The sequence below is a fragment of the Lineus longissimus genome, chromosome 2 (assembly GCF_910592395.1).
Source record: "Lineus longissimus chromosome 2, tnLinLong1.2, whole genome shotgun sequence".
Taxonomy (NCBI): Eukaryota; Metazoa; Nemertea; class Pilidiophora; order Heteronemertea; family Lineidae; genus Lineus; species Lineus longissimus.
The window spans coordinates 1,383,261-1,406,784 of NC_088309.1; the positions used below are offsets into that span (position 1 = coordinate 1,383,261).

Consider the following 23,524-nt stretch of genomic DNA (forward strand, 5'->3'; position numbering starts at 1 on the left):
ATCATCCATGATACAAAAATGCGTCGTGCTTAGTCGAATGCTTCAACGGGGCAATGATGCTTCACTGACAAACTGGCCGTAAAATGTAAGGTTTCAACCAGAACAAGCAAGAAAAAACAACTTGGCAACTACGTGTTTTCGGGTACATTATTGTTCGCACATTCAGGGACGGCTTGTTAAATGTAGATCACTAACCTCAAAAATCCAGAAAAAAATATTTTTGATAAAGCTGACCAGTAAACGAATGTAGACTGGCGGCGACATGTAACGATAAGGTTATCATGTCAAGATGTACAATACTGTCACGCGTGCAATCGAGTCCAGATGCAAGTTTTATTTAGATATCCAATACTCATGTGAGTTTATAAACGTAATCATTACGATATCTCAAAATGTCCAATAGTGGTGTACGTGTTTGAGTCCAGATGCAAGTTCTATTATAGAATTCATTAGGACAGGCCTTCTACCGGTAAATTTCACATTAACAAAAATTTCATAGAGATTTTGCACAAGTCCAATTTTGTCTTATATTTTACATCCCTCCCTGCCCGCCTCAACGCGCCGAATTGCCTCAGCCCGTATCTTCTTCCTATCTGTTTTATCAGTCGCACCGGTCGGGAACTGGTCAAACAGCAGGACATAGTCAGGAATCATCCTCGGTGACCCCGTCTCGTCCCACTGGAGATTCTCCTTGCAGAAATCACGAACGTCCTCGACCGTGAGATCTGCGCCCGGCTTCTCAACGATGCACAGACATATTTCCTCCTTGATGATAGGATGAGGAATTCCTGCAGCAACCACTTTGTCGATTTTGGGGTGTTCGCGAAACACTTTTTCAATGGCTGAAGGGTAAATCTTTACGGTCGCCTTGGAGATGACATCGTTCTTCCTGCCGTATATTGACAAGTACCCATTCTCGTCCATGACCCCGATATCGTCAGTATGATACCATCCCCTGGAATCCTTGGCTTGTCTTGTCTTCTCCTCATCTCCCAGGTATTCCACGAACATATACGTATTCCTGACGCACACCTCACCCGCTGATCCAATAGGGACGATCACTCCGTTATCATCAATGATCTTAACCTCATTGTCACATCCAATACCAGTTTTCTCGATCTTGATATCAATCGGATCACTGGTTAGAGAGGAACAGGTTTCACCTACCTCGGTACCACCATAAATATCTACCAATGGGTAGCCCAACTCATACAAACCACGTAGTAAGTCCTTCTGAATAACCTCACCTCCTGCTAGGCTCACCTTAATCTTGCTAATATCCATGCCAGCTTGGACACGTCCAAGGAGCTCGTGCAGCGTATATGGGAACATATAAGGCACGCTAATACCCTCGACCTCTATACACTTGAAGAAGAAGTCAAGTCCTTTCTGGGCTTCGGGGCCTGCTATCGGGGTCTTCACGGAGAAATGCGTCAATCCGATGGCAAGGGTAGTTGAAGTGCATCCCCCAACGTAACACATAGGCCGATCGTTCATTACTTTATCCGATTCGTTCACACCCATCCGCTCGAAGACTACACGGGTCAAATTCGTCATCCAATGACCCGATATTGCAACGAATTTAGGGTTGCCAGTGCTGCCGGAGGTACAATAAACACCATGGATCATGTCACCGTCAACGGTTGCTTGACGCTGCCGCATCGTTGCTAGGTCGTCAACTTTGATCCCTTCGAATAATGTCGTCCATGGTAATGTTCCTGGGTACGACTCGGCGTCAGAAGAAATCATGAAAATAGTTTCCAAGTGCGGTAGATCTGCTCCAAGTTGAACAAATGGTCCTTGCTCTGCCAGACTGGGGATCATATCCGTCAGCATACGATAATTTTCACCTCTGTCGCCAGTATGTGCGATCAGCCAGCGACATTTGGTGTGATTCAGCACAAACTTGACCGAATCACTTGACTTGACGCTGACGTGAAGCCGAATCAGGATGGCGCCGGTCCTCACCATGGCATACTCACAAATAGAGTACTCAAGCGAGGTTGGACAGAGAAGGGCTACTCTGTCCCCCGTCAACAGGCCTTGTCGTATCATCCCCGCGGCCAGCTGCTCTGTCTTGGTCTTGAGTTCACCGAATGTGATTGCTTGTCTTGGCTTGTCGGCATCAAGGACCACTATTGCCTCTTTGTCGGGACGGGCGGCTCCCCGAATGTCGAGCAGCTCAGCAGGCGTGTGCTGCATGGGTTCACTCCCCCATGATGAAGCTTTGAAGTAACTTCGCGTCAGTTTTGCAGACAGCATTTTATCTGGTTTGTTGTCTCGAAAACCTTAAAGGGGTATGAGGACGACTAATATTACGGAGTTAAGATAACAGGTACTGACTCGGTCATCTATATACCATCTGCATGACATACCACTTGACCAGGTTCAGTATATCTTCACAACAAAATTGCGTATTGGATACCACTTGACGATGATAAGTTTATTTTTACCAAAAAATTGCGTATTTGGTGCTGAGAATGAGACAATCGGTTGTTGATTGCTTGCTTATGGTGGTGGTCTATATTTATTGTAACGAACTTGTGGGAAGATGTAGAACAGAATAGGGGCTAAACATAGGTATTGGGTGGCATAATGATCGATCTTCTTGATTGATAAGATTGACTTTTTGGCTTTGATATTGGCAGATCAATGTCGTGATCTTTATTTTTTTCTGTCTGGGCACTTGATCTGGTTAGGTGCTGACCGAATATTCATGCTTTTAAATTGATCACTCACATCGAAACAGCTTTCATGGACGTCAATAGGCCCAAAACAACAAGGTATTATATACATTATGAGTGATAGAATTCAGAAACGACACCACCAATCCAACCTTAAACTATTCATCGCGATAATTTTAGGGGACGAAGTTTGAAGTGAAGTAAGCTCCACCTATACTTTCTGCATTAGAGGCAACAGGTCTATCTGACATGTTCCTTTCATCGTCTGACCCAAGGGACTGATTCCAAGCCCGAGTAACCGCAGCGCTAATGGCAGCGCAAATCGAGAAAAGACTCGGATTACAGTATCTCTTGGGAGATGTCTGAACGTTTGGAAACGGACAGCGTCGCATCTTATTTGAATTTGTGGATCATCGGCGTGCGAATACGACAGGAACGCCTGGAGCAATTCTAGCCGAGCTCTGATTAGACGCTGTGTTCAAAGCCGAGATGAATAAAGAAAGACCGATAACAGTGCAGTGATGAACCACGGGAAACACGATCGCTTCCGTTTCCAGAGATTTTTCCATCACCAGCAACAAGTAACTTTAATCTCGCCAGTAATTGCTTTGACCTTTCTTTGAGTGTCGTTATTAAACATCATATTGAAATTATTACAAATGCATGTATGTGCTCGTTGACAGCAGGGCAAAGATGCTACCAAGCACTTGTATGATTTCAGCTTGCGTTTACCACGCTCAGGTGTATGGCTTATGGGGTTGCCACCAAACGGTATAGTGACACCCATTCGAATCGATCAATGACAATGGTAGATTTTCCATAGAACTTGCTCAGAAAGCTTGGCGAGAAGATACTAGAACATAAAAAACTGGGTTAGAAGAAATTACATCTAAAAGCCGCTATTAGGAAACAAAACCTTGCATACTTTTTCCTAAATGACTGATGGGCTACACATTTCCACATCGCTAAAATGATTTCTATCGCATTGTCCATCTAATTCGCAAGGCTGACAGTATGTTACAATCGGGCAACTGTGTCTCAACGATAATACAGCAGAAGGTCCAATTCAGTTGATGCATTAGAATACAAGCAAATAAACAATAGAACATGATCATTTATCTTAATTATCTGACAGATTCCTCCGCTGGCATTGAAAAAAAGGTTGCTTCATCACGCAGTAGAAATGGGACCAGAGTGCGTATTGTGGCAACTCTGGGATGGGACGAGTTTGATAAATTGAAAGAATCGTTGCATACTAGCCTTGGGTGTCATAAAATCCAATATGTAATGCCTCTGTGGGGTAAAGGAATGATTGTCGTGGCGTTTATGCGATTATGTAGAGGTTAATCAAGCTGGAGTTGGTGTCCTGTCCATTTATTATAGTTCGCTGCCTGAGAAGTTTGACAAACGTTGCTTTAAATCATAACATGGCCCGTGAGATTGCCAACGACAGAAGTAACTACTCGATGGAAGGGGCGCAGAATTTTATTTGCATATTATTTGGTGACAATAGCTATTCGTTGCATTCGGTGATGTTACAAAATCTACTTGATAAAGTCTGCTTTTACGACAAAACAGAACACGGTTATGAAAATATATCTTTGCACACAACAACAAGAAAGAATAATCAACATGCTTGTTTGTAAGCCAAAACGAATTGAAAGATGCCGTTAACACGCCAGAAAATCAGACAGCAGATTTGTAATGCCTGACGAGATTGGAAACGAGTCGCGATTGGAATTATAATGAGATTTTTGAAATATTACCATGGCATTCCTGTCGGCTTCTGTGTACCGATGGTGAGTATCACAGCACCGGGTATCAAACCAGACACTGTTTGTAATAGGAAGAGTGATGAAAATGTCAGTCTTCATAGAAAAAGTCATTATGCGATCATGATAGATGGAAAGTCAGTCGCCTGTGATTCCGTTAGCCTTTTCGTATGAAAGTTTTGTGTCTGGGTTCAACACGATCTCAAGGAATCTTGAAGTATAGATTTCTTGTTCTAGCTTTGATTTCTGGCTTTTACCCATGCTCTATCCTGAAATTAAACCTTTTATTCCGTGAACTCGGATGAGCTGCTCAATCTTCGCCACAAACCGAACATTTCAGACCAGAACCCATCGCTATTTAGGCAAGTTTGGCAAAGTAACCCACCAAGAGTCTCGCGCCGACCAAGGTGTTCGAACTTGGACCTATGGGTCCTCATCTTGCATACTAGCCAGGGACCCGAGCTGTACTAGACCACCGTTGCTCTTTACCCTCGGTTACTACCGATTGAGACGTTGGCACGGTTGATCAACGCCTCAACAAATTTTGCCAGCACTAATCGTTCGGCGAATGTTTATGATAACATTCCATTGCCGATATCAGAGTTATTATAATCCCAGTTTGTCATGCGCATGTCACTGACAGCTGCGACGGAAGTAAACCAATCCTCTTCAAAATTAAATATGTCCGACAGGCGAGAACAATGTAAATGTACCATGCATGAAAGCAGAAAGTTGTATTTTGGTGCCACCCTAAAGGCCAAAGTCCCTCTGATGAAGGAAGCCCCCCCCCCCCTCCCCCATACATCTTCCTGTGGCATGAACGAATACTACCCGTGTATCAGTTGTTAAGTCGGGGTTCACGACAGATCTTAATGATTTAATGAGCCAAAACCACAATGGCATAGAGTAGTCCAAGGCAGATGATAACGCATCTAGTTTAAACTTCTTTCACGAATTCCAATTGTCATCGTAATCACCGAAAACCTCCTCTGAAACATCGTAGCCGATCATTGCACAGTCTTGCCTCCCATTCCTTTGCTAAGCACGATCTTTTTTTAATCTGTCATTAGAATTGCTCAGCGGCAATTGTTTTCGGATCGTCGCAGTCGGAGCTATATCGCCGGCTGCTAATGTCAGGGGCGCCGACCGAATACCAATATGAGGAGCCAACCTGTAGTACATGTTGTGTATCATGATATTTTACGTCATTGCGAATTGTGCCGCTGGTTAACGCACTGTCTGGTTGTTTGATGCTCCAAGGGTTAGATTTCACCCAGTTCTGATTTGCTCCCTACCGAAATGAGCAAATCGATTCGTGGAGGTCATCCCTTGATGGATCAAGATGCCCAGTACATTTTCTCGTGTTGAAATAGGCTGAAGTACTTAGATCATGATACATATCTCATACCGTCCTTCGTAACAACTGTTCGACTAGAGGACTTGGCAATTCAGACCACTTTCTTGATTTTGCGAAGAGGCATTGAGGTTGTTTATGTTTTATAATGTATATTGGAAACTGCAACGGCAGTTCTCTTGGGTCATGGTTGGAGAAGAAGGGAAAAGAGGTTTATATGCACCTTTCCAGAAATGGGGCGCTGAGTGTCCGAAATAGTGATGTCATAAGGGGAAACTAGGCCTTATGGTGGAGGGACAAAGGAGATAGTCATGGTTGACCAACACACTTGAATGCCTTTAATGACGGACAAGGGGGAAAAAGTTAGTTCCAATGCAAGCCACCAATTTCGGGAAGCATGTATAGAGTGAATACAGGTCAGAGGCAATCGCTTGAACATCGTGCTCAAACGTATGCGTGTTAAGTGTGTACCTTAAGGTAGCCAACCACTTAAGTGTAAGACGATATTCCATTTCACTTTCGATCTGGTGGTGACGGGTTCGACTCTCCTTGAATCCACTACATTTTCTATGTTTCCTCTTTATTTTCTTGCTGTCTCCTGCCAAATATATCAGAAGAAATCCGTGCCTGGTCAAATTGATCAAGGGTAGCCATTTTGGAAACACAGATACAATTACATGTCTAATGTAAATAATATAGGATGAATCGATCTTTCTATGAATCTATGTATCATATTCATTGCTGCAGAGTAAACATAGCAAGTCTCCAGTTCGAGAATTATTATTTGGACCCAAAATTGTTCGAATCGCCGCTCTGCTGGCAGCCATTCTGTGGTAAAGGGAGGCTCGGTGTGCGATGGGAAGATTGCTTCGATTAACATGCAGAGACATGAAGCCTGAACATAAAACACCACGACTGATGATTCTGGTATCAAGGACGAACAACCTGCCACGTTACCTTTTGATTTGGCAGACACCACAGGTGTAATGGCGGTAATGGTGATTCCATCGGACGGCTGACATGGCAAATAACTCTTGATAACAGAAGTATGACAAGCTGGGGCTTACTGTCAATTTTCCTTAATCGATGAGATGCACCCAGCACCGCAAAGGTGAAGTTAAAATGTACAGGCCAATTCTAAGGCGCTTTGGTCGGGTTTCGACCGAAATGAAACGCCACCCGAGCGGTGTTGGGTGAGGAAACCTAAAGACAGTGAGGTGTCAATTCCTATTCTAAAACAAGGCTTGGGCGTCGTTTGACTTGTAAGCTAAAATAGCGCGCACCAAGAAGTGTCTGTTCGTATACAGTCAGGCAAAAACTCATTACTTCAATTCTTCTACTTGGAAGTAATGAGTTTTTGAGTCGGGACTATGCACCAAGCGCTCCGACTCCTTCCTGATATTTTGGTTGACGAGAGAGTTGCGCAGATCGTCGGGGAGTCGGTGAGTTTTAAGAAGAATCGTCTATCCAGAATTCAACGGTGACGTGACATATACAATGTATGTTAAAGGAACGCATACCAAAAACACGTGCCGTTTTGACACTCAACGGTTAATGTGTTCTATAACAATGGTTTCCATACATATTTCTTGTTTCCAACGAAATAGTACACACGGGCAGATTTGGCATCTAAATGCAGATATAGACCATACACTACATGTTACTGTCTTTTGCACGTTTCAGAACCTTAAGATGAGACCTCCGCAATATGATACAGTCGTACAAAAATGGTAATATTTCGCTCATTGCCATGACATCCGTTTCCAATATAAGATGCGTTTGTCGATGATGAGAGCAATCCGGAGACTTATTGCTCAGTGGTAATGCTCCTCCACGTCTTGGGACAAGTTCTACCAGCAGAAGCGGTCGTCTGCGTTCTTCTTCAACGCTGCTATGCAGCGACAATGGAGCACTGGACTGTCAATATGAAGAATATGAATGACGCACAAAATAGACACAACAGTATGTTTCTCTACCGGTGCCAAGAAACCTGATAAACCAATGGGAAATAAAAAACGAACACTTGTTTTTGGTTGTGTTAGAGAAAAGAAAAAAACAGAATGTTCGGGAATTTGTCAAACTTCGCGTGTTCAAAAAAATTCTGTCTAAGTCCTTCCTTCCCTTTGCAAGATTGGCGGCAACCTCTAACAGAACGAGACATCAGTTTGTAAAACACGTAAGACAGATATCTTCGTGAATACTAACTAGCTCCTTCACGTCTCGGCATTGCCGAGTCTGACACAGGAACGACTCAAGTCTCGGGAAGCGGAAGCTGGCTTTCAGCAGACCATTACTGCACACGCTATGAGGGATTGTCGGGACCAAGTCAATACTTCAGTGAATGGCTGGTGCAGTGAAAAACTCGCATATCACAAAGCATATTAATGAGGAGCTTCAAGAAGTAAACAATTCTTCTTGATGAAGTGTTTGGAGTGGTGGGGCTCATAGCAGCGTATTTATGGAAATGTTAAATGGGCGGTGCAGTATTGGCGCTGACCCTTACTCCTGGCCTCAGTCTGGATCACCGTTAAGGAATATTTCGAATCAGCTGTATACTGTTATCAGCTGTAGAAGTATCACATATTTCAAATAGCAGTATTTGGTATATTCTTTAAAACATCTTGATCTTCCCTACCACAGATCACTTTCGATGTGTATTCAGTTCATACCTTAGTCCTGGTAAACTTAAATTCGAATTGCGTGTTTCAAACAGAAGGGGCATTCAAAAGCATTAGATAAAAAGGTGTACATGCATTTTAAATCTCAATTGAGACCGTATCCAATAGTAATCCAATAGTTATGGATTATCATTTTAGAGAAATCCTGATCGTGTACAGCTGTGTTTACCGAGACAGTTGCCGACATCAATAATTAAACCCTACCGATTCCGTTGTGCATTGTACAGCCACAAGCTGTAATCTGATGTCAAATTCCTGTCTCATTTTGCGAGTGATCCAATAACACCAGGGTGATTTGGTTGATTCGATCAGTGATGCTTCTCGTCCATGCCCAATCAATATCGATCCACTCGACCGATTTCTAAAATATTCTTCTGACAAATGAGCATCTAAAGGTACAGTAGACGTCAGAAGTAAACGTCAAAGTGCGAAAAACTACGTCCAGTGCATGTCTAATGCCTGTTTGGGCCAATTTTATTTGGCTGAATCACGTATCACTGATTCTCTTTCCTTGTGATGCCTGGTTTCACGATGATAGCGGAAATATTCTGATTGGCTTCCATCAGTAAAATTGCGGCCATAACGTTTTTAGGGATTCTGTACGCGCATATTCCCATGACCCCCACTGTAGTTGCTCATCGATTCTTGATTCCTGATGTGTCTGCTGGTCTAATGATGACAGCGGAAATGTGCTGGCGTACTTTTTTCAATAAATTTCTTGATTGAAATTTTTGACTGATTTTGGATTGACCGCGGGATTGCAATGTGAGCAGGGGATTATGGTTCGGCATGCAAAGACAGTTGAAAGGTTGCTTGTGAATGGTTGCGGGAAACCACACTGAAGGACTCCTTTCATGAGTGCATTCCCACTACTACAGTTCGGCCCCAGCGGAATATTGCTCGCTGTCTTTTGACGATTCTTCCCCTTCCCATCAACCAGTTATTTGACTGGAATGACAAATAACCTTTACTAAAAAAAGCCTTCCACTCTCTCCTTAGGCCTATATCTAAATCACAATGGTGATGTGTAGTAAAGCTACACAAATTGCACATGAGGTGTATAAATTCAATGGGAAAACTATGCTTGCAAGCATGGAATACATTTCCCATGATATTTGGCGTAGGTCAGTCTACTATAAAACTCTGCCATGATCATACTTAAGCAAATAGGCCAAAAAATACGAAAAGAACCCGAAAACCGATTTGTTCGTAGATGAACCACCACGTTATCGGCTGATGAATGTCCTTGGGTCTGTCCTCCAGCGACACCAAAAGCCATCCAATGTATCCTCATCATATGTAATCTACAATTATTATACATCCTAACCAATCTCTATCAGATTAGCAATATTGATTCCGTGGAAACTGTTCTATCACGGAATGACGAACCTTGATATAGTCCTGGGATGGTTCTAGATTATGTAGCTTTATTAGAACTCGTCTTATCTTGAATACTGTGAAACTTGACCTCAAGAAAGGAAATTGTCGTACTTCCAAGATGTGCCCATGCGAGAGCTAGCCTGTGGATACACCTCCACCAGCCTCCAAAAACATAATGAAAAACAACATTTTCATAATTTCTCTATTTCCATAAAGATTTCTCAATAGCGATGCGCCAGAGCGGTCGATTTGTGATCGGAAGGTCACGGGTTTATTGTCACTGAATACCTTCGAGTGGCCTGAAAAGTCCCACTTTTTCTAGGATGGCGCGGACTGATTTATTTGGTCTGGTAATGTTTACATGTGGACAAGGTCGTTGAAATATCAATTTTTTTCTGTTTGTAATGCAAATATGGAGAGAAAAACTTAACGACGCAATGATTTATTTGTTTGTATTATGCTGAGTCATTGATGGAGTAATTTTTTAATGATTTATGATTACTGATTCAGTCGCACTAAATCAAACCCATTGGCATGGTCGAGTTTGAGATACACCTCGGCCACTGCAGGCCCAAGCTGTTTAAAATCACTTTGCGGCCGGTATAAGTGTGTCAGCCGAGTTTATGTGTTATGAGGGCACACAGAAATCGAACAAAACAAGAGGGCACCAAATCAACATGCTAAAACGGGATGCAACCATTTCTATGATTGTGCACCAATTATCAACTGTACATATACGTGTATGTAGGCCTGACCAGCATGTCAATTTATCACCATACAGTATTAATTGTGCAAATTGACAACTACGAATCTTAATATAACTGTATGTATAAATATACAAACGCTGATTACTGGCTACACTCTATGAACCAGCTAGAGCCAATTAAGAAATGAATTGACTGAAAAATCAATTATATAGCCGAAATGCACGCGGTAGAACATTTGTCTGTACACTTGTACGTACATGATCATGTATGTATATATGAGTATCAATAATTATTCACAGGACACCCGTGCAAGTGTGGCAATGTAATTGTAATATCCATCACAACAAAGCCGTCACTTTCGCAACCTGTTATTACTTGTAACCGAAAACCTCCAATTTCCCGATGAACAAGCATCCGCCATTGGAAGAGGTGGTGGATTGTAACTCGGCACAGGCAACACTCCAGAGGACAAAACGTTGGAGGAACACTCCAATTGTCAATCTTTCCATTTCGTGGTTGAAGGAGACATCTACGTAATACGTGTTCTTTTAATACAAGATTGCTTGATAAAATGGAGGCAAAACTCCCTCTCCAGCCATTTTGCGTCAGAATGGCATAAGGAGCATGGGTTAGCTCATGAACACCTAACAATTCAATGTTGCTGGCGTAAAAACGATTACGTGTTTCACATAACAGTATCACGAAAGTCGTATTTATTCGCACGATCATCCCGGGTTATATCGTCCGGTAGCACTTGATTGGAAAGTGAGAGAACGCAAGTACAATAACTGTCATTAACCTGTTTTAAATATTGGTTCTCAAGTTGAGCCTATTAGCGTCAATGACTAACATGACTAATTGTGTTTCATATACTGTGTGTTAGTATCGGAGTAGAGAGAATAACAACGGCTTCTGTCAGAAATCATAATGCTGAGGACTTCATCTCGCCATATGGCGCGCTATTGGATGACGAATGTACGGGAATGCTACAACGTACACGTCTCTCAGACGCTGGAAGTTTTTATCTCTACAAAAATTGCCAACGTCTTCTTCAATAGTTTACCTGACATCAATGAAATTTCAGTTCTGAAACGGATGTGTGCGTAACTCGGAGTCCAATTTCGGACTGACGGACAGATAAATCCCCACATTATTGTAGCTTTTATGTTGATTAAAATGGCATTTTAGAAATAGAGACAAACTATTGTTTGCATAGACATATCATATATTTATATATAAATTAACAATATCATTACTGGCAACAGAGCTATATTCACAGCAGCAGGAGTCCACAAAGAGAGCAACCAAGATGAAGCCTATTCGCAAAAAGATTCAAAGTCAATAAGAGTCTTCGCCTCAAAATATTCTATGAGTTTCATAAAATTCGAAATTGTTTACCACTATCGTCAAACAATTGTTTTGTACTTCCAACCATTGTGCCAGTCACATTTTCAGCAACCCAAAAAACTGTAAAAGTCTTCTGATTGGCCCAATTCTGACTGAAATTTCCAAATTACTGCTCGAGGAAAATGTTGAAATGTAAATGACCATTACCGTAACGACTACTCTTTACCATGAATTAAATGGATAATGTCTCAAGTGGTCCAGGCAAGTCATCGATAGGTATCAAAGCCAGAGTGGTTTTGCAGACGGGGTCGAGTGGGTTCGGCCAAGTGTTTCCCGGGCCCACCTTGTGACACGTACTCAAATTTACAAACACGTACACGTAACTTGGTTTGAAATGTTATAAACACAAGTACACTTATAAGGAATGTTGTCTACAGTCCTTGAAACTGTACATTGTGCTCTTGTGGAAGATGATCGTTCAGTAGGTTTTGAATAGATTTTTAGTTGCCAATAGATTTGCAAATAGACTTCAAGCTGGCCCGCAAAAGCCACTATAGTCAGTTCTGGATTGGCTATGGAAAACATCAAAACTGACTGACCAGCCTTACAGTGATTTCACTCGGTCATTCTGGTTGTGATTTCGTCGTTAAACGACCATTTCGTGAGCAACTCGCCATCAAGAATGTGTGGTTGGGTCATCCATCGCAACGGTGGTTATGATCGACTGAGTATATCATGGGGGAAGAATAAGCATGCTAACCGCCAGCACAAAAAAATAATATGAATTTTACATGGCGGGAAGATTTCTATGATCAAGTCATCAACTACATCGCACGGTATGGCACAACACCGTTATACCAAGTAGAGTTATAGCACCCATAGAGTAACATCAATATAAGCTTACACCACATTGGAAGGATCTGTACAGGCTGCCAATAAAATAATGAGGACAATGCTTTTGAATGAGAAATTAACAAAATCGTCAGCTAGGATGGAACATATTAAGCTCACATCGTTGTTTGAGTAAAAATGACAATGTTACAGACAACTCACTGGCAAGCATTGTGTTACCAATGCTGGCGTCAAGGCCATCTAGTTGTCAAGCACAGATTTTAGGAACTCCCAGTGTTGTGATATATGCATGCACGGGGAAAGTGTCGAAATTAGTGGTAAACAACACAATGGGAGGATCACTTACCCACCCCTTTTGTCTCAATAATAGACCTGAACCCAACGAAGAGTAAAGGTTCGTATCGTGCTTGACAACTACCTTAAAATCTACTTTTCATTGACTACCCCTTCGACACACCAAACAAAACAACATAAAAACAACAATCCTTAGCACTGGTGGTTTACCATTTTGTCTTACTCGACCTTGGTCACACACTGTATCACGTTACCATGACAACGAGCACCTGTTGCTATGCATCGGAGAAGGGATTCCACTCTACAGAATAAATACCTCTGTTTTACAATTGACTACACTCTGCAGTACATCTTTGGATAGTTCAGCACAAGAAGTGCACGTGTATTAGAAACCTCCTTAGGATAGAACAAGAAATTATGCTCACATGTTTCGTGAGAATCAGGTAAAACCTGGTATTATATTACTCAGGTGTTGATGAAGGAATTGTAATATGATAAGCAAGTGAATCTTGTTTCGAATATGTAATTGGCAAATACCTCCTATAAACTGCTGCTTATGCCTATGCCATGACAGGAAAACATATAACGCCCCTGTCATCAGCATAACGGTGTCCACGTTGAAACACATCTTCAAAGAGAAAGCCTGAGCTTTTTAATAAAATATTTTGTTTTGTGAGATGCAGTTGTTTGCATGGTGTCACAATGTATAGTATTTCATATATTCTTACTGGTATTAATGTTTTATACGTGTTTCAAGAAGAAACGAGTCGAATCCCTAACTGTAAGAAAACGGTGAGTAAAAAAAATACATGTAAAAAGGCTTAAAAAAATAACTAAGCAGTACCATACATGTGCACATGTACTAATATTTCTCCATAACAACAATAAAAAGTTAGCCTACATACAATGTGCAAAAATAGTTACCGCATAAAATCAGTGTTTAGAAATAGCATCGAAGACTCCACTGACAGGAAGCAAAGAGAATCTCGACCAACATTGGATATCTTCCAAGGAAATATTGCGATGGTTCGCTATTGGGTTAGAAGCCGCCTTTGGCCAATAATGGTAAATTCTATTAATCTGTTTTTCTTAAAAGAATCCGGCAGTTGCTTAGCTACAAGAGCTTTTTAAGGTGGCTATGGAGATAGTCAATTGTTATGTTTATATCTAGAGCCAACGCTATAGACGCCTGCGTTAGGACGATAAGTGGAGAGTGTCCGAATGTGAACACAAAAAGGAGTTCTTGAAAAGAAAGGATGGCTTTTATATCCCTCAATAGTGTACTTTACATCAGAAATCACCATGCCTATCTCCAAAATGCCTCAGACTAGACACATCAAAGAATTGAAGAAGTTGGCTTTGTTGCGATTTTCCTCATCTTCCTAATGCATTCGAAAGGAAACATTTAAAAAATGCACAGCTTTGATAATACATACATCAGAGTCTTTCAATTTTTTGGAAAGACTCTGCCTACATTTAGTAGATTGAGACCAATCCTTTAATCAACATTAGCTAGGGCACAAGGTCGAGACTACGATTAGAATGCGCCCTAAGGGAATATGCCTGTGGCTTCAAGTGAATATGATACTAAGACAGACGCCAATAATATCCACATCAACTGCAACACTTTGGGAGATAAAATCAATAGTTATAGGATTGCTATTATCATCAGGGATTGTCATGAGACCATCAAAATAGCCCATCAAGTTAATGATTAGAAGCACCATTTACGCTGGGTCGCTCCTAATGGTGATGCCTGCCAAATGATCTTTGGAGTATCTTGGCCACTTTATAGATTTTTTCATGTTACACATGTGTGGTATGCCGAGAGATTTAGCCTATCAGTTCCTTGTATATGGATCAAACTCTTCCCATCCGCCTAACCCTGGTGTGACATTCGTTTTTTATTGATTGTTAAACGATTTCCACAATGTGAAGTATAGATGTTGCCTCACCTTTTGAACATCCAAAATTGAGTTCATGCGAAGTGCTCACTTATAGTTGGTGCATACATGGCTCCAAGAATCAACAAGCACGTAAACTTGAACATATACATGTAGGTACTGGATGCTAGGTAGAAGAAGTGTCAGACTTCTGATCAAAAGGTCATGGGTCCGAGTGCCTTACTTTCAAATGACCTTAAATAGCCAGTAGCTGGGTACCTGCAGTCCCTAATTTCTGGACAGGTTACTGGACAATACTGAGAAAGGTTTGTACAGCACCTTGAGCCAGCACAGTTGCAAAGCTAGATTCTCGGTACTCCCACTACGAATATACGTACGCACCAGCAATTTCTTAATGATATGTATACTTGCAGGCGTTAAGTTTATAGCAATCCAGTCAAAATAAGATTTTAACCCAGAACAAACTGCAACCGATGGTTTCCTGGTACCATTTGGTTCATATGATCCATCTTAAAGGTGGAAATTCATCAATGCCATTTCTAAACAACTTTTATGATAATTATATTACAACGAAAATGTATATAATGGAATAATACTCGAACACTTAAACATACATACATAAGTTATCAGCAGCATTATCATATTATGCATACACAATTGAAAAATATTGTCTCCAAATATCATCGGCCCGGTTATGTACAAGAAGTGGCCGATAAAAAAACCTTGTCTGCACTCCATGATACAAAGTGTTCATATATATTCACACTGAATTCGGGTTCACAACTTCTGGAAAACGCTTAGCTATGTTTAAGATCAGCTTACTCAGGTTTTCGTGCTGAATATTTTGAACGTGTCTGATTATGCTTTAGAAGTACAAATACAAGTATAAGTGATTCACATGGCCACACCAAAACCAAAGAAAGAAACCATGGACTTAAGACATTATTCATTGCGAGAACCCGGCACAAGTATTTGAATTATCTTATATTTCATCCGACCACCCATGCCAGGCTCCCTGTGGCTTGTTGCATTATTATCCTGAAGGAGTTACGGAGCTTCTTGCGATATCAAAAGACATCAAGATGGCATTCGGCTGGTCAACATAATTGTGATTACTTCCGTCCTTTTTACAAGGATTTGCGTTTGTGAGATCAGCGGATGTAACTAACCCAATGTACAGAGCTTCAGCGAAAATCGACCTTTAGGACATTGGATCACAATGAATAATACACTGGAACCAATTCGGCCTTCGGCTCCTTCAAAGTGGCAATAAGTGCATATCAATTTCGCGACGAGGTCCACCATTCGGTGAAATATGAGACAAACCATTCATGAAAGCTTCCTCACTCTTAGAAAGAGTCAGCCTGGTTGGTTTCATGATGAAGTCTATATGTACACACCACTTAGCCGAACAGAACCTACCAATCGATAATGGTAATGATGAAGATATTAAATCTCAGGAAATGGGCCGGGGTGACGTACATATCAAGCTTTATGTACGTGTTGGTGGATAATCACCATGAGTGCAGCTATTACGGCAGATTTGTCTGCAGCACACACCTTATAGCAGGATGGCTTCAAAAGTGGTCATCTCTCGGCAGTACGGCATCACCGTTATTCTCAAGCACACGCTACCATAGCCTGACGTCAGTCTCTTGTTCAGTTTGCCAAGCTTACCAGAATCACCTCGTCCCTAGGGTAAGATAAGTGCACAAGTTAGAGTCTAATTGAGGACGTCATTGATGTACGAAGTCCCCTGACCCAGAACTTTACAAGCTGTGCACCGATTCCATGCGTTCGAGACAGGCAACTCCGGAGGATGGTTTGAATCTGCTCAGAGATTAACGAAACCACTGTTGACAGACTTAACTTCAGAACGGCCATGCTTGTTTTGTAACGGGCTGTACCAATGTCAGATTTGTTGGATGTGTCTAATTTCCTTGACATACTTGCCGAAAACAGGAAGCTAAACGTGTCTGAACGTATCACACAGTAAAATTGATCAGCATCGATTCCTTCGAATGCTCAAGCTTTTCATGAATTTATGTCACAATATACGTATTAAAGGCTATTATACATAAATGTAGTTCCAAATCGAGACATTTGATGAGCCAATAACTGGTATATTCCATGCGGTTACTGGTGGGTAAGCCGTCTCTTGATTATAACACCACATCAAAGTGTGTATCAGTCCCTTAAGTATTCAGCTCTCATCGCGAAGTGTGAATACTTAACAAGACCGAGCACCAGGGGCCACACTGGGAATATCACAATATGCTCGGTTCGTGATGAGGATTCTGACAGAAAAATGAAGGCATTTCCATTAGAGGAGATGGTATCTACATGTTTGTCAGTGATATGATATTTTCAGGTACATTTGTATTCGTGATGGTTCCTGTTTGGCCTGTATGTTTGAATAAAAGTCTGGTCTCTTCAGTAAAACCTGTTTTAGTCTCCCCCGACAGTTGAAAACATTGGCCCACATAGTTATACAGCGACATGCGGCAAATGCATGGCAAAGGGTCAGGAAATGTATTTACTCGGAAAAATCGTTTTCTGCTTTGCTATACTGAATTGTTGACATGAACAACTGAACCGTTATTAAATGACAACTCTATGTGCAGGCAAAATTGCTGCATTGGCGAGCTACACCACGGTGTCGTCGTAACAGTCTACATAACCATCAACTTTCAGAAACAAGACTGCGTAAAGAAAATAACGAGCGAATGATACTTCAATTTCAGTCGTTATAAGGCGGGAAGGGAATAGCGTTATCGATAAACGGCTGACTTAAACTTGGGTAAAACGCCTTCCCTCGAGGGCGTGTAGATGTTTTGTTCTGTACAAGTGTAGTCTGTTTGGAGCCCACACTGTGAGACGTGACATTACCTTCACACACTAATTTTGTTCTCTGTATCCTGTCGGAATGTTCTTTGGTTCCTAACCTTTGCGGTGGGTGATGATGACCCTTGTCTTCCATGAGTTATCATAGGCGTTTCGTCGCAATAAGGCGGTGGTGGCGTACTCCCGCTTGACTTTTGGTACCGGACTGTGCAAGTGGAAGCTTTCGATGAGCCCGAGGTGCTGTGGGTCCGCCGAGACCCTGCTGGGCTGGGAACTCTGCTGTACTTCAACGATGGACTCGGCGACCGACCGGGAACAGAGTAGGGATGCGGGACCTTTATGTCACCAGGTAAGGCGTAAGGGTGAGGCACCTTTGGCTCCCCTGGTAGCGAGTACGGATGAAGCACCTTGGTTTGATGTACTGGGCTCGAACCACGTCCTAAAGATGGGCTAGGTATTCGGCCAGCCTGTGATGGACTGTGGACTGTCCCTCCTTGCGCGGGACTGATCCGTCCGAACTGTGGTGAGCCCGGTGGCCTCATGACAACAATCGGGTTAGGTAAGGGCCCGATCTGATGCGGTGGGCTTGACGCCCTTTTCAGGATCTTAGGGCTAGACATCGGGCCGAGCTGCGGCAGCGGACTCGGTGGGTTCCCGTTGAGATGCCGGAACGGATAAGAGTTCTGCGATCCAGTATGTTGTGAATTGGGAGAAGCTGGGGGTGCTAACAATCTAGCTGCATCCTTATCTAAATGGTATTTCTGCTTGGAGGTTTTAGACGACGAAAGCATTGACGACACCTGTGTATCTCTTGAATCTACCTCGTGTATGCTCTGAGCGCTGTAAGGATTATGAGGGTACGTCTTTGGTGTAATCTGTAAAATAGCTGATGTCATCCCAATTGTACTGAAAACCACATTGATACTGTGCAGACATATAATCAACGTCTCCATGTCGCCACTTTTAGCATGCTTCAGATCAAACACTAAACCAATGACGTCAGACACTACTAAAGCTATGTAGAATATGCAGAGGTTTAACAGACAGAGGGCAATGTTCCATCGCCGCAACTTCCGATTTTCTCGAATGTTTGACAATATCCCCACAACACCGGAAGCAATGAAGAACGCTGAACACCAGAACCCAGCACCAATGTGCCAAAGTTTGTAAATCACCATGACGACGGCGTTGGACGTCGTACATAATCCGATTAATATTTGAACAATGCAACTTGTGTCGACAGATTTCGTTTTCGAGTTCCTGTCGGGCACCTTGTGTCCGCAATGGGGATTGCCTGCGTAGTAAGGAAAGGCACGGTTCCCCGGATTCATGTGTCCTTGCGGTTGGTGATAAGGCCCTTGCAATGCCGTTTGATGTCCATATGGATGGTGCTGATTTTCATAGTGACTAACTAAATGTGATACACCGTTTTTGTGGACATGATGATGGCCACTCTTAAACTGACCATGGCCTTGGTAACCACTTTGAAAATGTTCTTGGTGGTGGCCATTTTGAAGAGCGGCAGGGTGGACGGGGTGAGGTCTCCGTTCTCGCGGATCACGTGGTGTTATACTCTCCGACACGCGATTCTCTTGTAAAGTATCACGTTCTAAATATGTTTGCCTTATTCCGGTCTCTGGCGAGTGTTCGCCGGTGTAACGTTCATCTGGCAAAATCTGAGTTTCCGTTGTTTGTGTATCCACGGTGGTAGTCCGCTGCGGCCGTTGGGTCACATGTGTATCCTCATGGGTAGGCGATGGAGACGGGACTGGTGGAGGAGGTGGAGGTAACGATAGCACGGGGGCTATCTCTGTCCTAGGAGTAGCTACCCGCGGAGGCTGTGGTGTCGTTTCCTCATTGCAGGTCAACGGGACAGAGTCCACCAAGTCTTCTTCGTCGATTCTCAGCATCATAACGTTTACTTTCGTTTCAATCGCGGTTCAAATGATCTTCCCAACCCATTGTACGGCTTCGGTCATTCCTGAAAGATATAAAGAAAAGCAAATGGAAAATTGTGAAAATTCCGAGGTCACCTACAGATAGTTTATAGGGTTACAACATATAATAACCACGGTGTAATGATTTCGAGTACAGTGGAACCCCGATCGACGACCACCCCGCTATGACGACCAAGAATCGCCGGTCCTGAATGGTTTCCTCTCTAATTACCATTACAAGGCCCCCGGTAACACGACTACCCCGGCACCCAGACCACGACCACTGGATTGGGCGGTCCCAATGACCAAATTCACCCCTCTGACCCGACCAAAGGGCCTAATTGCCGTAAAAAGACGAATGCTGCCATGATTTCTGTCAAGAAATGTATTACGGCACATTTGTCATGGTACAGATGAAATTTTTTTTTCAAGTCCAAATATTTTTTTCACTTGTGTTTTCTGCTCAGAATGAGTGATTGTATTACCGGGGTTCCACTGTAAATTCACTTCTCACTGTTTCTCCTGTCTGCTTTTGGATTGAAAGGAAAGAGACGGACGGGTTATCTCTCTTTGTCCCTGGCTTAAAGTCATGGGCTATCTCTAGATGTATGTTGTATGAAAACATTATTCACCGAACGGACATAATACATGCTTAAATTTATCATTGAATTATTACAAAAGAGCTACTAAAATAAGAGAAGTTGCAATGGTAGACGCTGTTACGAATACTGTCTCACTGTTATATCGCATAGAATATGTTCGCAGAGGAAAAAAGGTCAGTGTTTATTGGGCACACCTATTTCCCAACATCTTTGAAAATGTACATTTGTACCGCATCTTCCTAAAACATGCTCGTAAAATGTACGGTATTAGTGCACGTAACGGCTTTAATATTCGTCGGGAGGCTATAATTCTTTGGCTACAGGGCCATTTAATCTGCATATTTATTGTCGCTGCGCTGATGCACGAGCAAATCCAAGCAATTAATAATCCCACAACTCTTCGGGGACGATTTACGTCCACGGGAACTGGGTCTCATCCGAAAACCAGGTCATCGGCTGTGGGCCGTAAAATAATGCATCGCAGTAAAAAATAGCCCCATCACGCAAATGACTAAAATACAACGGAGTGGATGTGGATGTGGATTAATTATTTAAAGAAAAGGCTGCTCTAAAAAGATGATAAAAAACTATTCTTATGGTGTCCCAGAACATTTTTCATCTGACTCACGCTCAGACCGAATCAATTTATCATTTGCGCCAGATTTATGAGCGTCCCCTATCACTTCGAATAAATGGCGTAAAAAACAAGATGAATAAAGTGGGGAGGTTTACCTGGGTATAAATTATTGTGATATCTGTGAATTTAAATCGGGAGAATATACATGTAACTCCAATTGTCTACATGAAGCTCTCGGTAAAAATCTGATATTCCCAATGGAAGCCGCGACATTGTTTGCGAATATTTTGGCTTTCTCATAAAGTATTCTCTATTGCTTGATATGAGTCACCCTCGGACGGGAATGTTTTTCAAGTGGCTTTTGTTATGTATGGGCTACAAATATCAATCAGGCACTGCCAGACATCAGGCCAAATGGGAAATCAGTTTAGCATCATTCTTTAAACCCGTGACGAAAAAGGTGCAATTAGCAACACTGAACGGAACCCATTTGCGACTGTTACCCCTAGCTTCCTTACCAAACCAAATTCATGTTGAACTAGCTTCCCTTTCAAGCCGAATCGACCGATAAAAGCGAAAAATGAAAATCAACTTTCAAATTAAGTGCCACATACACAATGTAACTGGCGCAGAAATAGCATAATATGGGCGCAGGCCCGGTACAAACCTAACGTTGTTTCGTATACGAATTAGTAGCGATTATTCATGGTTAATTTCCTACCCGGGAAATAAACAGAATGACTTTTTGACATAGCCTAACGATGGAAGCCAGAAATCCCGTAGCGGTACAGTCATGGAGTGTCTGGACCCGGCACAGACATGATACACGCCCACTTATCATAGGATGTTAGCCCGCAATTAGCAAACAGTGAATTTGCTTAGAAGTATAGGAGAGGCTGTGTCAATTTCGAGAGGACTGGAGATGCAGCCGCTTTGTTACTCGTCAGATGCATGTATGAGCTGAAAGATACCACTATACAGCCTGGGACACGTGCGCTACATGGACGTCCTTGGGACACTTCAGCGGATTGATGTTGATATCGCTTTATATAATGCACTTTTGGTAAAACTGACAATCATTTTAGGAGACAAAATTGACTTTATTAACATGTTTAGATAGTAAATGAGTTGCAACGTACGACAAATTTCAGTTCATGATTGGAATATGTTATAAATCTGTCATGAAACCATTAATTATTCAAGTCAATGGAGTATTCGTCGGCATGATGGTGTTGAGTCTTCAGACCTATCTTCCCCATGCATTTCCATATGGTTACCGTGTTGAAAGGGAGAAGCCTGTTTTGGAAGTTTTCGCAAATCCGTCGAAACGCGAACGCGAACGCTTCTCCACGTGTTCGACCACCTGATAACGATGGCGAACAATGGAATAAGCGTTCGCGTTGGCGTTTCGGGGGATTTGCGAAAATTCCCTATTAACTGCCAACGAAGCCCCTGTAATAATTTGTTATCTGAAAGCATATGATAAAACATTTTCTCTGTCCTCGCATGGATAACTACCATGGACCAGTGTCAACTGCGTCGTTACAGAACAGAGCGTATGAACCTCTTAAGAAGCTAGGCCTATCGGATCTAACACTTCAGGTAACAGCACGTTTTCAGTTTTCGAGTATTCTCAAAGACTTTTCACGACAGAGTTTAAGTGGTTCTTCACATCTTCACCTGCTTTCTCGCCAATCAGTAACTCCCTCATTGTGTCAATATTGACAATAGTATATATGACGAGTGGTGTAAACGTTATAAAAACACCTAACCGGGATGATTAATTTGTATCGATCATTTGAGCTTTCGTGTACATATATATTAGATCAGCGACCAATATGAAATTCTGATAACATCCTAAGAGCTATAGACACAGACAGATAAAACTGTATAAAAACAAATAAAACACTCATTTCAGTCGTTGTGTTTTCTTCCGATATATTCTTCTTCTTGTTGGCAGCGTGGATGGCAAATGATTGACGGCTTTCTGTGCCCCTTATTTTCCCAGTTGGTCCGCTTGTCCGTATTTTTGAAACTATAGGTACATGTAAAGCGTAGGGTCGCCGTACCAGCTTGAATTTTCTTAATGGAGTTCTTATTTGAGCAAAACAATGCGAATGTAGGCTCGAGGGGATAGTTATATGTATTTTGAAATGATGGTGTGATGTCATTCTGGCACCAAATCAAGCGCGATGAAAGCACGCCGACACTATCTCATTATCGCGCATTATTATTAACATGGTGTCTCCGTGAACGCAGACAGGTTACCCACCTTGTTTTATCTTTAAATCCCATACATATGTAGATAATCCATCAGCGAGAAAAATACCACATAGTCCGAAAGATTTTTTTCAAAAATTCCAAAACTGTTACTAAATGTAAGGCTCTCCTCTGAAGCAGTGTATCCAAAAGAAGTGGTCGCATCTGCGTCTGCAACGAGACTTGGGGAGACATGCAAGGGAAGTCAGCACCTCCGTGTGGTTGTTTTAGAAACCAAAAACTGTGGTCACCTATAGGAGCATTCCATCGTCCTTCCGTAGCCTCCTCTCACACCCCTGTTATAGAGATCTCCGTTCTCCGTCAAGGGTTGGT

At 42.3% G+C, this 23,524-nt stretch overlaps 2 protein-coding genes across 2 annotated transcripts; both read right to left on the reverse strand.

Moving 5' to 3' along the window:
- Nucleotides 1-126: 126 nt before the first annotated feature.
- LOC135483480 (medium-chain acyl-CoA ligase ACSF2, mitochondrial-like) lies at nucleotides 127-2,280 on the reverse strand. The gene has a single exon (XM_064764433.1). It carries the CDS (start codon nucleotides 2,260-2,262, stop codon nucleotides 526-528), a length of 1,737 nt encoding a protein of 578 aa, XP_064620503.1. The 5' UTR covers nucleotides 2,263-2,280; the 3' UTR covers nucleotides 127-525.
- A 9,505-nt stretch (nucleotides 2,281-11,785) lies between these two features.
- Nucleotides 11,786-23,354, reverse strand: LOC135500591 (uncharacterized). The gene is made up of 2 exons (XM_064792140.1): nucleotides 23,205-23,354; nucleotides 11,786-19,797 (listed from the first exon to the last, which is right to left on the reverse strand). The coding sequence occupies exon 2, from the start codon at nucleotides 19,727-19,729 to the stop codon at nucleotides 17,864-17,866; it is 1,866 nt and encodes a 621-aa protein (XP_064648210.1). The 5' UTR covers nucleotides 19,730-19,797; nucleotides 23,205-23,354; the 3' UTR covers nucleotides 11,786-17,863.
- Between the last annotated feature and the right edge of the window lie 170 nt (nucleotides 23,355-23,524).